The 16,425-nt window shown below is 45.9% G+C and overlaps 1 protein-coding gene across 4 annotated transcripts; it reads left to right on the forward strand.

Moving 5' to 3' along the window:
* Positions 1–13: 13 nt before the first annotated feature.
* On the forward strand, positions 14–15,961 carry nsd2 (nuclear receptor binding SET domain protein 2). 4 transcript variants are annotated; one of them, XM_086095474.1, is made up of 22 exons: positions 14–143; positions 2,157–2,733; positions 4,273–4,435; positions 4,516–4,679; positions 5,986–6,276; positions 6,425–6,533; positions 7,357–7,442; positions 7,523–7,640; positions 7,721–7,833; positions 7,944–8,033; positions 8,464–8,590; positions 8,671–8,871; positions 8,940–9,119; positions 10,007–10,163; positions 10,243–10,445; positions 10,512–10,615; positions 11,373–11,642; positions 12,494–12,610; positions 12,829–12,970; positions 13,734–13,840; positions 13,950–14,145; positions 14,261–15,961. In XM_086095474.1, the coding sequence occupies exons 2-22, from the start codon at positions 2,182–2,184 to the stop codon at positions 14,503–14,505; spliced, it is 3,735 nt and encodes a 1,244-aa protein (XP_085951600.1). In that variant the 5' UTR covers positions 14–143; positions 2,157–2,181; the 3' UTR covers positions 14,506–15,961. The 4 variants fall into 4 exon arrangements, with proteins under 4 accessions (XP_085951600.1, XP_085951597.1, XP_085951598.1 ...); XM_086095471.1 differs by lacking the exon at positions 14–143 and adding an exon at positions 804–1,070; XM_086095472.1 differs by lacking the exon at positions 14–143 and adding an exon at positions 804–1,070 and having other exon boundaries at positions 6,428–6,533.
* Positions 15,962–16,425: the final 464 nt, after the last annotated feature.

The raw sequence follows: 16,425 nt of genomic DNA on the forward strand, positions 1-16,425 counted from the left end.
GAGCATTTTTCGCGCTGGTCGGCCTCACAGTTTGAGTTCCCCGCAAAAGCCTTTTCACTCCACTTGAATGAAATTCGTCCATTTACGCCATGGATAAACTCCCCGTTTCCGTTTAAGCGACCGCCGGGACGTCCAGCCAGCAGGTAAGCCCCCAACGGCCGCCGTTCGTCTTTACTGACAAGGCCGAGGCCATAGGATCCAACTCGGGGACTTTTTTTTTCTCCCTGGGAAAGTATACACTTGTCCCGGGGCCCAGCATCCATTTTAAGCGAGAGGCGGCTAGCTAGCCGAGGCTAGCTCTAGCTCCTGCTACTTTTCAATGGACTTGAATGGGCTTCACTGGTTAGCATTTTTTTCGAAACGAGCTGTCATGGCGCCGACAAAGTGACTCTTCTAACCGTATCCGAACACTTCATCCAAACGACCACAGTCGTTGAACCACCTCTAATCCTACTCGGTTTTAAGTTAGTTTTTTTCTCGCCGAGGTGTTTTTGTCCTTTGTGCGGCGGCTTTGTCTAGTTGCTGCTTAATGGCTGACGCTCGCGAGTAGCTCGGAATGGAATAATACATGCCCGCTTTCCAATTAAATTACAAGTACTCATGATTAAAATGGCAGACGGAGCACATGAGGAATCGAGGACGACTAAAGTTTGCGATGTGAAAGTACGTCTGGACAGTGGCAAGAAGTTGGTACGATCGCAGGGCGCTCGTCAGACAAGATAAATCGATCCACGATGAGACTCTAACATCGCTAATAAATGTCACAGATTGCGCAGGAGAGGGTGCATTACGTGCACTTTATTCTTGGACGTGTCAGCAGCTGTTCTCGTTTCCGCGGCTTTTCCACACGTCGATGCGCTCATTGGGCATCGCTGCACGCGGTTCCTGCCCTCTTTCGTGCCCCCCCCCCCCCCCCAATACCACCCACACCAGCGCAGACTGCAGCTAGCAGATAGCTTGTCGTTTTTCCAGGGGGGGGGGCTCATTTGGATGGGGCCCGGGGATAGAGGCTACCTGCTCGCCCACAACTGTCGCCTTTTGTGCTGCAATGCTCGTAAGTCAGTCTGGATGTAAGTTGCTATCAGTTTTGTTTTAAAAAAAACATCTTGCAGTAGACCAAACAATGCAGCTGGAACATTGTGTGACAGGTGCAGTTTTCTCTCGAGCCCCCAAGTCAGGGGTAGGGAACCCTGGTCCTCGAGAGCCGCTGTCCTGCCTGTCCATGTCTCCCTCCATCAACGCACCTGATTGATGAACAAGATCGTTATCGGGCTTCTATAGAGCTCGCTGATCAGTTGAGTCGGCTGTGTTTGAGGAGAGAGACATGGAAAATCAGGGTTCCCTATCCCTGCCCTACTAACAATTTGGGGGGATAATAATATGTTAAAGTTTCTAAATTGAGTGTTTTATTTTTCAGAAATGGTCAATTGAGTCATCACACACAAATACTGTTACTTATCTTACAGCAGCAACTGTGTTGAAGTATCGGTAATACAAAGGTGGTATAATTATTGATGGTGGGGGTATGACAGTATTTTTCTAGTCACAGGTTAGAGCAATTGGCCAATACAGTTTTGTCTCTATCGCGGAATTCCACCTATCGTGGGTGAATATGAACTGTGTGGGGATCTTATCCCCCTTTGCAATTTTCTCAACTTTACACTTACTTTATGCCTGCCTCACACCTGCAACCGAACCCGACTGAACTGTCACACGGTGTGCAGGGTCAGGAAAGTAGTAGTTTTGCATTTTGAGAGGCCACATTTTCTTACTTGAAGGTTGAGAGTTACAGACTTTCACGTGTGACTTGATGTCATCGTGTCTGGACTTGACGTGGCTCATGATAATATCAAACGCGCCTGGTATTGTCGTAAGGCCAAGACTTGGAAAAGACTGATCTGAAACACTTGAAATTATACGATCAAGATGATGTGACGCCGGTAAAACTCTTGCATTTCTTTTGGCTTTCAGTTTTTAGTCTGAGACTGTGAAACTGGGTAGGTGTAAGTCAAAACCACCTGGGACTTGTTAGGAACGTGAAGGTCTAGACATACTTAAAGCTCGCTCTTGGGTCTTGAGACTCACCCAAGACAAATGAGTTGAAGGTTTGAGACTTGCACATGTGACCCGATGCCATCTCTTGCTGTTTTTGCCAGAGTTCGTGAGAAGGACTTGAATGGAATGGACAGCATAGGGAGCTCCTTGCCTTTGATGCCCGAGCCGGCCAACCCCATCAGCATGAAGCAGCCGCCAGAGTCTCGCGGCGACCCCTCCCTGCTCATGGACCAGGCCGCCGCGCAACTGGCCGCCACCTTGCAGGACGGCGTGCTCCACAAGATGTCGAGCCACGACAGGCTCAAGGACCTCACGTCTTTGGTGCTCAACGGCGACCAGGACGCCATCCCCAAGCTGTGCGCCGCCGAGACGCCCGTCCTCAAGGGCGCCGAAGCGCCCCCTTCCAACGGAACCCATCAGCACGCGTGCGGTCCGCACGGCGAACCGGAGCTGAAGGTGACCGTACCCCTGGTGGTCAAGGCGCCGCTCTTTGAGCCGTGCTCGGCCAGCGGGACCGGCTTGGCCGCCGTTGTCGAAGGTGCGGCATCGGTGCCTGAGGGAAGACAGGAAGTGAAGAAGCGGCGGGGGAGACCTCAAAAACCAAAACCTCAAGCTAACCTCGGTTCTTCCGCCGTACCCGAAGATGTTCTCAATCATGCTTGGGAGGCAGCGGAGAAGGTTCGTTTTTTTACTTGGTCAACTCCTTCAACCGTTTGCCTAGAAAAACGTAAAGAAATCGAGTGAACGCCAGCTACCCAAACTCATGGGAGTCTCTAGTTACACACCTGCCACCTTTTTAAATTGCCTCCGATTAATTCCTAATAAAGTTCAGATGTTCTAATAGGCCTTTCCTGACATTTTTGTAGTCCCGAGCCATGGTCCGCCGAGAGCTTCCGCAGCAGCAGAAGGACCTCATTGTTGAAAGGTATCAGTCAGGAGAAGGGTACAAAAGAATTTCCAAGACGTTAGGTATGCCGTGGAACACGGTGAAGACGGTCATCGTCAAGTGGAGAAAGTATGGCACCACGGAGAATTTGCCAAGAACTGGACGTCCCTCCAAAGTGGAGGAAAAGATGAGAAGAAAAGTGGTCAGAAAGGCTGCCGAGAGGCCGACTCAATCGTTGAAGGCGCTGCAGGAACTTCTGGCAAGTACTGGCTGTTTAGTACGTCCCGTCTTCTTCTTATGTCTGCAATGGGGTAGGGTGGCTGAAACACTTGAAGTGTCTCAAACGCATTTGGTCAATTGTGTTCTGGTCCCATGAAACCAAGATGAACTTTTTGGCCCCAATTCCAAAAGGCCCGTTCGGCACAAACACGACACCGCTCATCACCAAAAGAAGGCCGTACCGACAGTGAAGCATCAAGCGTCGGCGGCTCACGATTGGGGATATTTTTCTTCAATTATGAACGTTTCCACATGGCTCCACAAAACCTTCAGGCTTCTGCAAAAAAAGGGAAATATGTCAGGAAAAGCCGACTAAAACATCTGAACATGGTTTAAAGTTAAACAGAGGTGTTTTAAACGGTGGCAGGCGTGTTCAGACTCCCATTTAACATGAGTTGGAATGTGACTGGCTATTTCTGAACAAAGTCAAATTCCGCTACAAGAAGGTGTGTACACTTTTGCAACCACATGCTCTCTGTTTGTTTTCTTTTTTTTTTTTTTTAACCCTATCCAGTGTATAGACCACAATATTAATAGTGGTCAAATTTGAAATTATTTAGCTGGGTGTCTTCCCCCCCCCCCCTCCCCACCACAAAAAATAGCAAGAAACAGGTGTGTCTCAACTTTTTATATATTGCGATGTCACATGTCAACGTGTTTATTTCAGGGTGTCTGAGGACCCTTAAAAATTGCCCATTCGTTGTCCAGTTGTCTAGCCTGAAAGACATTTTTTGCTGTTGAGCGTAGACGAGATGGATTTTTGCTTGTTTTCATGAAATGTTTTTACGAAATGTTTTTACCTGAAAGCTGCAATCAGCTTGAAAATGATTCCTACAAAAGTATTGGCTCAAACGTCTTCAAATATGGCGATGTAACAACGAGCCCACTCCTTGTGACGCAATTCTTCTTTACACTCATAGTGAATTCTTTGACTTATGGCTGACGTTGGCGAAATATCCACAAAAGACGAGTTACTCTAAAAAAGTTTGTGTGTGTGTGTGTGTTCCCCCCCCCCCCCCCCCCCCCTTCCTACTTTTTCCTTCTTCTTCCAGCCTACAGTCGTCTGCGAGCCGTCAGCAGGCGCCGCCGAAGCGCCGTCTTTGCCGAGCAGCTTCTCTGTTGGCGACGTGGTCTGGACCAAAGTGTCGGGGTACCCCTGGTGGCCCTGCATCGTCACTACCGACCCTGAACTCAACCACCACATCAAACCCAACGGTGATTCCCTTTCTCCACTGTCGCACAATGCGACGACTCTGAATATTCCCTCTCATGTGCATGCGTCTGTTTTATACTAGCCAAAAGCAGGTCGGGCCTCCTTTACCATGTGCAGTATTTTGGAGATGCTCCTGAGAGGGGCTACATTTTTGAGAAGAACATGGTATCGTTCGCTCTGGAGAGCCAGTACCAGGAGCTCTGCCTGCGCAACAAGCAGCCGGCCTCACGTGTCCTCCACAAAAAGGTACTTCAACCTCCCGATTCGTGCGGTCACTCCTGAATCGATTCATTGACGAGTCGCATTCATTCTCATTTTGCATTCATGTATTACAAACGCATTTTTTTACCCTGTTAACTGTTTACAAACCAGTGATTGGTGTTTTTTTCGTACTTCATGTTCGTATCGCGCTCAATAAAAAAAGGGTATTGATGTTGTACTATGTAACAACAGATGTTTGCAAATGTCTTATTTTGATTGAACACACGAGATAATGAGTCTTCTTTCATGACGGACTACAGAAATCAGTAAACAATTACTGTACTATGCTGAAATCACCGGATTCTGACATTTTTCACTTAAAAAATGGCTCCAAACGATGACTCGTTGATTGAAATAGTTGTTGATTAATCTGATAATCTACGGAAGAGGATTAGGAAGAGAGAGAGAAAAAAGTTTGGCAGGATTCTCACTTTATTGTCAGAATTCTGACTTTAAAGTCAGAATTAAATAATTAATAATTAATATTAAAGTCAGAATTCTGACTTTATTCTCAGATTTCTGACTATAAAGTGAGAATCCTGCCAAACTTTTTTTTTTCTCTCTTCACTGGCCCTAATCCTCTCCCGTAAATAATAATCCATTACTTGTCGATTAATCAATTCATTTTGACATCTCTAATCCCGATACAGTAAAAAACAAAAACTTGCTATGCAGGCATTTCTAAATTAGGTAAAAAATGGCACCTGGATGCACTTTGCGTGTGCCCCGTGTTAAACATCAAGAAGACCAAGTGCAGTGTGAAAAGGCCATAGAAATATTTTCATATTGTCTTGCATTAGATACTTTGTTTCACAGTTAAATTTCTTAAGTCAAGCTTCAGGAGTCTTGAAAAGTGTTGACGCGTGACAAGTAGGATTTTACGAGTATAAATAGTCTCAAATCTTAAAATGAATGAACATTCTTTTTTTTCTTTTTTTATGTGGTGACATTGCGCAATCTCGATATGGGAACCAACAAAACGGATGTGGTTTTAGTCAAGATGCGTGTCATTTACGGACGATGTGTGAAGTTGCGCCTACATTTAATTTCAAACCAAAGTAAAAAAAAAAGTCTTGAATTGAACTGTAGAAATCCTGAATAAATGGTGGAAAGTCCATCGAGACGGGTCGTTCTCATTTCTTTTTCTTCACTGCGTATCTGAAGCTTGCTCGCAATACAAAAGACATCGATAGCGATGAACTTGTTTCCAAAAAAAAAGAAAGAAAGAAAGAAGAAGAAACAAACCGTGTAAGATGTTGTGGGTTGACGTTTGTCTCGCTGTCCCCCGCAGACACTTCCATGCGTGCCCCGTAAACTGCGGCCTCAGTGGAAGATGGGCGTGATCCAGGCCACGGAGGCGCTGGCCATGTCGCTGGATGAGCGCTTGGCCAACTTCATCTTCGTGTACGACCATAACGGGCCCCGCCTCAACCCCTGCATCCTGGACAAGCTCAAGCCGGAGCCCAACGCTGAGGCGGAGGCGCGACTGTTGATGTCCGAGGCCGCCGCCAAACGCGGACAACGGCTCAACGGAGGCCATCTGAAGAAGAGGAAGAAGAAAGACGAGGACTCTCTGCTGCAGGTTTGGCCGAACGACGACATCGGCGCGTCTCCCAACTTTTGACATCGAAATGTACACTTTGGAAATCTTGCTTCCGCTTGTGCAATCCACGTGGATGTGATAAATGTCGAACGTTTCTCTTTCCATGCAACCGGCGGTCCTTCTCAAGAAGAAGCGAAGACCCAAACAAGCAGGCTCGCCACTGAAGACGGATGCGAGGAGGAAGATGTCAACGAGTCCAGCCGAGAAGAGGATGTTGGGCGAAGGTTCGGCTCCAGGTCAGTGGAAAAAGCTGGTGGACAAAAAAAAAAAAAGTCGCACAAACAAATCATCAGTAATTGCAGTTTGAAAATGTGTATTAACCGCATGCTTTATTTTATTTTTATTTTTACACCTATTATCAGCCAGGCTCATTATTGTTGCTGGTATTTTAACGAATATCGGCATCGGCTTTTTTGTTTTTGTTTTTACAAATCCAAGGCCGATGAAGTTTGTATCACACTTAACGGCAAATGCTTGCAAACGTAGCAAATTTATTTGTAAGACGTTCACAGACAGTTTTTACTTGGCGCAAAGACACGTTGAACAGGTTTAGAAAATGTTTCCACTGTTAGCGAAGATCTTCTGAAAGATTTGACGAAAATCCAAAATGAGCTACAAATCGCATGCATTTGTCGCTCCATGAGATATTTACTGTATTGATTTCATTTTCACTTATCTTTATAAAAGATGCTGCTGACACTGGGGACTCCCTACACTTTTTTTTAAAATAAAAAAATAAGAAATTAAAACAAAGGACAAGTGAAAGTTTAATGTTTCAATTATGTTGAAATTTTGGAAAACTTTGCTGATGACTTTTGAAAGCTCCCTGGAATTGTTCTTATCATTTTAAAACCATTTTTAAAGCGTTGAAAATGACAAAAGTTGTTTTGTTGATATTTCAACAAAGCTCCATTTTTAAATGTTGACACTAATATTTTCTCTTTTCGATGAATATCGGCTTGAAATATCGGATATCGGTTATATTAATAATCATATCGGTATCAACCTTGCATAAAAACCCCCACGTCGGCCTATCGCCATTTTTCTCTATGTTTTTAGGCAAGAGAGGGCTGAAGCAAATCTCCAAAAGGACAAGCGTGTTAGACGCGGCGGTGGACCACCAACCCAAGAAGAGGCGAAAAAATGTGAGAAGATCCTGCATGTGTCATGCGACGAGACAGGAAACAAACGCGTACTAAGCGTATGATTCATGATTCATGACCAGGGCCAGGCCTGGATGTTGGCGGGAGCCGACGAGAAGATCAGGAGGAGGAAGTGGAACGCTGACAAAGAAGTGAAAGAAAGCAAGAAACCGCTAAAAAAGCACCAAGTGCTTCTCGCGGGTACGACTATAACCAGTCGGCAGCACGAATCCGCCGTGCGCGCCTCGTGACCACTTTGTGAAAATATCCCCTCACTGCAGATGACCACGAAGCAGAGAAACCAAAGCGCAAAAGGAAGCGGAAGCAGGACGGCGAGAACCTCGGCGAGCCCGCCAAGACCAAAAGACGCTCGTCCCTTTGTCCGGAACTTGAGGTGAGAGGACAACGAATGACGCGTTTGAGCTTCACGGGAGGATTGGGCTCGCGTCTGCCGGGCTTCAATTCCGCTCAATTCAAATGAAGCGGACCGCGCCTTGTGTGCAGGGTTCCGGAAGTGAAGGCTGTCCCGATTCTCCCAGCGACAGCCTGGATGGCATGAAAAAGGGAGAACGCAAGAAAGAATTTGTTTGCCAGGTTGGTCTCAAGCACTTTTTGCAAAAATAACTCAAAAGGGGACTGACGTACAACATTTTGGTTTATTTATTTCAACCAAAAAGTTGGGTCAAATCAACAATTCAATAAACAAACCATGTTATTATTTGTTTTATAAAATAACTTTTTTTCACAACTTTTTGGATTATTTAAACCCAAAATTTGGGTCAATAAACAACCCAATTATTTATTTATTTTTTTACAAAAAAAACACCGTAAGCCAAAAAATCTGGGTCGAAAGAATAACCCAAACTCCGTTTTTTGGGTTGTTTGACAACTATTATTTTTTTGGGTGGCCAACTTTTTGGTTTAAACTTAAATGATGACCCAAGCAGTCGGGTCAGCCCCTTTTTGACCCGTATGACCACATTAGCAGAAAACAGGTTGTAGCGTTGTGGGTGGCGCGTTGCAGGTGTGCGAGCGGGCCGGCGAGGACCTGGTTCCCTGCGAAGGGCAATGCTGCGGGATGTTCCATCTCCGGTGTCTGGACGAAAGCTTGAAAGCGGACGACAAGCCGCTGTGTCGGCCGTGCAGCACGGGTGAGCGCGCGTTTCCGTCGGCCGCTGCGCTCACGGGACCCTCGCGCCTTTCGGCTCACTCCTCCCACATTTCGCGGCAGGGCTTCACTCGTGCTTCGCGTGCAAGCGGTCGGACGGCGACGTGCGCCGCTGCCACGTGGCGCACTGCGGCAAGTTCTACCACGAGGTGTGCGCCCGCCTCAGCCCGCTCACCGTCTTTGACAACAAAGGCTTCCGCTGCCCGCTGCACACCTGCCTCAGCTGCCACTACGGCTGCCGCACGCAGCACAAGTCCACCAAAGGTGAGGAGCGCCGACTGCCGGCGTCACGTGACCGGCCTCGGGTTTACTTTCCCTCGTGTTTTTGCCAGGGCGGCTGATGCGGTGCCTGCGCTGCCCGGTGGCGTATCACGTGGGCGACCAGTGCGTGGCGGCGGGCAGCGAGACCGTCACCAACGCCGCCATTGTCTGCACCAACCATTTCAACGCCAAGAAGGGATACAGCCACCACAGTCACGTCAACGTCAGCTGGTGCTTCGTCTGCTCCAAAGGTGCCGTCCAAAAAACATTTGACGTCCGAGGAAATCACGTCGACTTAAATGTTCTTCTTCTGTGATATGACGTCACTGGTCGGGTTTCCAATTTTTGAAGCTGAGAAGGCGCAAAACGGACATGCGACTTGTGTCCGTTTTCATCTGTTCTTTTTTCGCAAATATTGAGGGGGGGGGGGGGTCTCCGCCACTGTAGGTGGCGCTATACACCATTAAGAGATGTGAGCCACCAGTCGTTTCAACGAAGCGAGTGCGTTGTATGAGTTTGCTTTTGTAATTATTGATGAACTTCTTTGCTGTTTTCCATCTAAAATAGCATCAATATTTGCTTCTTCAATTTTTGTGACGACAAACGTACGTGTGACGTAATATCCGGTCAAAATGGGCCACGTGTATCCGGTCTTCTCAGCGGTTATTCAGTTAGCCCAACTGAGCATTTTCCTTTTTTCGGTACGCTTCAAAATCAACCCCCCCAAGCGTAAAACGTTTTTTTCCAACTTTTGGGCCCTTTTTTTCTAGCGTTTCCATTCAGTTTTATTTTCGTATTTCTTGACTACTGTAACATTTTCCATAAAGCCAAATATCCTTCACTTTTTGTGTACGTTAGCATTAAAGCCTTTCAACATCCCAAGCAAATGGCAAACCTACAAAGACATATTAGTCACGTCTATATTTCAAAAAATTTTCAGGGGGGGGGGGCAAATTTGAGAGGAAACCCCCATAAATGAACGACTTTATAAAGTTTTTTTCTCTGAATATTACCCCGCTCTAAAAAATATATTTTTTTAATACGCTATGGTACAACCCTCCTCAAAATGATGCAAATATTACCCCCCCCCACCCGCCACCCTCCCCCAAATGCTGTCATGCACGTGTTCCTCTTGCAGGAGGTCAGCTGCTGTGCTGCGAGTCTTGTCCCGCCGCCTTCCACCCCGACTGCCTGAACATCGCCATGCCCGACGGCAGCTGGTTCTGCAACGACTGCCGCGCCGGCAAGAAACCCAAATACCGAGACATCATCTGGGTCAAACTGGGAACTTACCGGTGAGCCCGGCACGGCGGACGCCGCTTGTCTTTTTCCATCAAGGCTTTTCTAATGGCGCCGTGGTTTTGTTCCCTTCAGATGGTGGCCCGCGGAGATTCACCACCCCCGCAACGTCCCCACCAACATCCAGCACCTTCGCCACGAGATCGGAGAGTTCCCCGTCTTCTTCTTCGGCTCCAAGGACTACTTCTGGACCCACCAGGGTCGCATCTTCCCTTACATGGAGGGCGACCGGGGAAGCAAGTACCAGAAGAACGGCATCGGGAAAGTCTTCAAGAGGGGTAAAGGTTCAAATGGCCAACATTTTTCAATGCGAAGTCTTTCCTTACCTGCGTTGCTTTCGTCAGCGTTGTTGGAGGCCGAATCTCAATTCAAGGAGATGAAGATGAAGCAGGAGGCCAAGGAGGCGCAGGAGAAAAATCGGAAACCGCCACCATACAAATTCATCAAGGTGAGATAGAAAACCTTCACGTCACGGAAAAAATCGATTTTCATAAGAATCTTGATTCTCATTTAGTACGATTCAGAATCGATTTTAAATGTCCCCAAATTGATTTTATTTAAATTATCTTATACTGTCTTGCCTTTATTTGGAGCGCTGTTCATGTTGTACCCGGTTTGGCCACTGAGGGGCAGTGTGGTTCCACGCAATCTAATACACTGTTAAGTTGTAGCCACATTAGAGAGTAGAAATCACGGTCACGTTATTCCAATAAAAGTGTTGGGTTTTTTTCAGCGTGGAGCCGTTCTTTTGAGTGATAAAAGTGCAGCGAGTAGCGCGCTAATTAGCATTAGCAAGTCAGACTGGAGTAGATCATTACAATTCCTTGCACATCTATGGATTGAAGCAAAAATCATGTTCAATCAAATCATTCTGAATCAAAAATCGCCCCTAATCGAAAATCCATTCCGAATCGAATCGCAGACCCAAAAATCGGAATCGAATCGAGACATTCAAAGATTCCCACCCCTAGTATACAGCATCTTTCATGTTTTTGCATATTCAAGATAATTCACTTTTTCACATTATCTGTCAAGTAAAAAAAATCTGTGGAAGTAGCTTGAAGCTAAAGAAAATAAAAAAATAATTGGCTTTTCATCTATTTTAAAAAATCTATGGTTAAAAAAAAAAAGGCCATTGACTTTATCCATGCTCCCGCTCTTTGCAAAAAAGCTTTCGTCTCTCTCTTACCTTTCTGGTCTTTCAGGTCAACAAAGCGGTGGGCAAGGTGCAGGTGTACGCGGCCGACGCGGCCGAGATCCCAAAGTGCAACTGCAAGCCGTCGGTGGATCGTCCGTGCGGCTTCGAGTCGGAGTGCCTGAACCGCATGCTGCAGTACGAGTGCCACCCGCAGGTGTGCCCCAGCGGCCAGCGCTGCTGCAACCAGGACTTCACCAAGCGCCTCTACCCGGACACCAAGATCATCAAGACGCCCGGCAAGGGCTGGGGCCTCGTCGCTCTGCGGGACATCAAGAAGGTGAAAAGCGCCAAAGGAACGCTCGCGTCGGGACATTCCAGAGCGCGCGCGACGGCGCTTTTAGACGGATGCCCCATTGTGGAGGAAATATTCAGCATCATTCATTTGCTAATAATTTGGTTTTTTTTGGGGTACAAAACAAGAAAATGTTTCAACAAATATTAAGGCAAATGCATTTCTTTGAAACACTAATTATGCAAGTTCCTTTTGGACTGAACAAGATGCATTAAATTAATTATTTTAAAAGAAAATGAAAAGCGCAAATATATCGGGCTGGGTATCCATTCAAGAGTTTTTTTTTTTTTCAGTTCAATCCTATTTCGATGAATTATGGAACATCAAAAAACTCCACAAACATTAAGTTATGCAGAGGCAGTGACTGGTTAAATGATATATTTATTCATGAAAATAACACTCAAACACAATTATGAAACTATTTTCATAAATCTAATTCAATCATCAAAAAGATTCTCAATTGTCATAAAGTGCAATAAATCTTTCATAAATGTAAGAAAATACTTTTGAATTCAAGTCAGCACTACATTTCAAGAAAATGGAAAGGTACAAAAAAATTGGCCTTAAAAAATTCAATGTTCTTGTTAGTTTATGGGAAAAAAGAGATATTTAAATAAAATATCACGCTCGAAAAGAAAAATCATTTAATAGATTAGAAGTTTTTTTTTAAACCCAGCCCTACATTTAAACAACAAAAAATAAGTATTAATAATTTTTTATTTTTCTTTGCGATGCCAATTTTTGTAATTGTGGAGTGTGATCATTGAAAACGTAATTGAATTCGGATGAATTGCACAGCCCTAAGACGACGTTTCATTTCATTGTTGGTCCACCAGGGGGAGTTTGTGAACGAGTACATCGGCGAGCTGATAGACGAGGACGAATGCCGGGCCAGGATCAAATACGCGCACGAGAACAACATCACCGACTTCTACATGCTGACGATTGACAAGGTATTTCCGATGAATTTTTCATTTTCAACTGTGCTGCTGCTGCGCGCTCAGCACTTCCGCTTCCGCTGGGAGCGCCACGAACGACACGGCATTGCCTTGGGAACGTTGCACGGCAGCGGACCGTAACGTCACAGTTGCCAGTACTACAAACGTGCCAGCAAATATTTGTGTTGGAAACGCACGTGCATGGCAATAAGGTGTTTGATTTCCCTCCCGAGGACCGAATCATCGACGCCGGTCCCAAGGGCAACTTCTCCCGCTTCATGAACCACAGCTGCCAGCCCAACTGCGAGACGCAGAAGTGGACCGTCAACGGAGACACGCGCGTCGGACTCTTCGCCGTCTGCGACATCCCGGCGGGTACTTTTATGCACAACAGTCACTACACACTTGCCCACTTAGCCACTATGTTGTGTTCCATTCATGAACGCATTCAAACCCCAAAACGTGTAAATACATTTTTTAATACTTTGTCCTCCACTCCCAAAAATGTGTTTATACGTTTTGTTTTTTTATGCTAGAGCATACAGATTTTGATGCAGCTTTGACTTGAAGAGGTCGCTTAAAGCAATGTCAGTTATTACAAAAAGCAGGTGGCAGCGGAGTATAAGAGATCAACCAGGGCCATGTTGCAACAAACTCTTTTCCCCAGTGTTTTCAACAGATTTGTGATTAATGATGCAACTTGGCTAAATTCTAATGCTAATTGCTGCAAGACAGAAACAGATACAAATATATTATTTTTTTCCTGATGAAAGAAGAGACTCTAATCTTTCTTTTGGTCGCTTCCATGTTTAGCAATAGAAGAAAATATTCGGTTGGTTTTGCAAAATCAGTCAAAATCCAGTTAAAACGGCCGGGGAGCGAAGGGGGTTGCTTCAGTGAAAATGGCTGCGGGGAGTGAATGAGTTAGTAAACAAAATCATTTCAGCGGTTGCTGTCGCCACAAAATGTAATTTGGAATTTCATGTCCTTGATGTTTAAGAAGAACTGATGTTCCATAATTGATCAATATTGGATTGAATCGAACTGAACTCAAATCGGAAAATTTGAATCGACACCCGGCCCTAATAAACAAAGCGCAAACAATTCTGATTGTTTGGTGTCCGTTTGGGCTTGCTAGGCACCGAGCTGACGTTCAACTACAACTTGGATTGTTTGGGGAACGAGAAGACGGTGTGTCGCTGCGGCGCCCCCAACTGCAGCGGCTTCCTGGGAGATCGACCCAAGGTAAAAAATAATAATAATAATAATGAGCTGCCACCTGCTGTCCTTGTAAGTCGAGATGCCACCGTCTGATTTTTTTTGGGGGGGGGGTTGCGTTACCTGGCGTGGACAGAACTCCAACGGTCAGGCGAGCGATCCCAAAGGGAAGCGGCTGAAGCGCAAGTACAGGAAGCGGCGGACGGATGGCAAGAAGTCGGATGACGAGTGTTTCCGCTGCGGCGACGGAGGTCAGCTGGTCATCTGCGGCAAGAAGACGTGCACGAAAGCTTTTCACCTGTCCTGCCTCAACCGCTCCAAGAGGCCCTTTGGTCAGCGCGCGCACGCACCCACACTTGTCTTTGTATCATCCCAAATTTCCAGGGGGCGCTATTGAGTCCATTTTGGAGAAGCGCGTTGGACTAACGTTTCCCCGTTTGCCGTCAGGTCGCTGGGACTGCCCGTGGCACCACTGCGACGTCTGCGGCAAGAACTCGGACGCCTTCTGCCAGCTGTGCCCCAACTCCTTCTGCAAGGCCCACCAGGAGGGGGCGCTGCGTGCCTGGCCGCCCACCGGCCAGCTGTGCTGCCTGGAACACGACGAGCACCAGGACTCCGCCCCCGCCGTCCTTCCCGAGAGCCCCGGGAAGGCCCAAGTCAAGAACGGCAAGAGGAAAGCGGCCGAACCTTAAAAAGTAGAGAAAGAAGGAAAAAAATCTTTACCAGGTTTTTCTGCACTGATCTGTCAACATTTCCACCAAATGGCCTTTTTTTTTTTTTTTTTTGACATATTTAGAGTACGTCAAGGCTCATGTGCGAGTCCCCTTCTCCTTCGCATGTAGTTCCCATCCAGACCAAAAAGTAGCAGTCATAAATTAGCAGGACGCATCCGACATGTTGCCAAATGTATTTTTTATTCTAATATATAGATTATAAATAGTAAATATATATGTATATGCCAGGAATGACTACCTTGTACTGCGCTTAGTCCAGTAGTGTCCCGCCTACTTTTTTTTTTTTTGTGATAATATCCAGCAGAGAGGTGAAGGTTAATAATAATAATAGGTCATGTTGGGGGGAGGGGCGGGGCTACCCTGTGACAAACACTACTGAGGCGTTTAAGGGCTCCAAGCACATTTGGGCCACAACTTCTACTTTGTAGTCTGTTATTAAAAAAAGGAAAGCGTTTTTGGAGCGAAACAGGTCAAAAATGGGCCGATCCTCGACTTGGGTCGATTTGACCCACTTTGAGTCAACAAATGGCTCTTTGAGTGCAAAATGACTCATAATGGTCAGATCAAAAACAATCACATCATTTTGTATAAAACAAGCCACAAAGTTGGGTCAAATTGACCCATAAAGTGGATCGGTCTTTACTTTTGACCCAAGTCTTTTTGGAGTTTGCGGTTCTTAAGAAAAGAGCGCGTGCTTGAAGGCCCGTCCTGAAAAAGCGGCTTCCGTTCGTGAGGAGGTCCAACGCACGAAAAGGTGCCTTCCGCCTGTTGGTATTGGACTCGGGTGCTGGAAATGCATTTCCATTCGTTTCATTTGTTGTTCTTGAACAAGGTTCGTTTCAACGAGTCTTAAAAACCTTGTTCAACGGAGACCTGGGAATCAAAATGCAACTTTAAGAAGTCGTCCGTCGATGCGCACCCCCCGCCACATTCAAGGGGATTTTTAGTTTTCTGCATTGTTGATTGTCATGACATCACAAAGTCCACCGCCAAACTGACCTTTTGATTTTGTCACCCCCCAAAAAGTCATGGTTTGACCTTGGAACTGTATTCCGAATTTCCCAGGGTGCTTCAAAGCATCCTGGTCACGTGCGGAATTTTTTTTTTTTTGGGTGCCGTTTTTCTACCTAATGCTAGCGGTTACGCTAACCTTGGTTTGTGTGCGCACGCGCGTATCGAATGTACGTAGCGGCTTGTCGTGACTGTTCAACTGGCTTGTAACTACTGCCCCCCCCCCCTCTGGAAAACACAGACTAATATGTACATACTGTATAAGTGCCCATAGTGATGCCTTCTATTGTAAATTATACCAGTTATTTTTTTCCTCTTATAATTCTGTCAGTGCTTCTTTTTTTTTTATTTATCGTCTGTGCTCATTTTGCAGAAAAAAAAACCTACTACTGCGCATGTCCTGACTTGTAACGAGTCTATTGTTGTGCCCGAGACTTGTTCGCGTCGTAAAATGAAAATCAAACTTGTGCATGGGAGTAAAAATCCGACATACAAGTCAAATAGTAAATGCAAAAACAAAACAAAAATACGCCGGAGATAAACGAAATCAATTGTATTCATTAACTGTAAACGATTCTCATCTCAAAGCACAAATGATTTGTCATTTTATTAAGTTACTCATTCACGGCGACACATAAGCGGTCACCTAGCGCCCTCTGTTGACCAACCTCGAATTCACCTACAGTATTAGGTATTTTTAGAACCCCAGCAACAATTGCTGCTGTAAAGGTCCGATCCCCCGTGTTTGTTTAAAACGCGCATTGGAGGCTTGTTATTTTTTAAAGGATAAAAAAAAATAAAAAATCTTGCCACCAATGCATTTCAACAAGCATCAAACGCAGACTTTCGCCATCCACTGCAGTTTTT

This window comes from Leptonotus elevatus, chromosome 14 (assembly GCF_054856555.1).
Source record: "Leptonotus elevatus isolate MCC_2025b chromosome 14, RoL_Lele_1.0, whole genome shotgun sequence".
Lineage (NCBI taxonomy): Eukaryota > Metazoa > Chordata > Actinopteri > Syngnathiformes > Syngnathidae > Leptonotus > Leptonotus elevatus.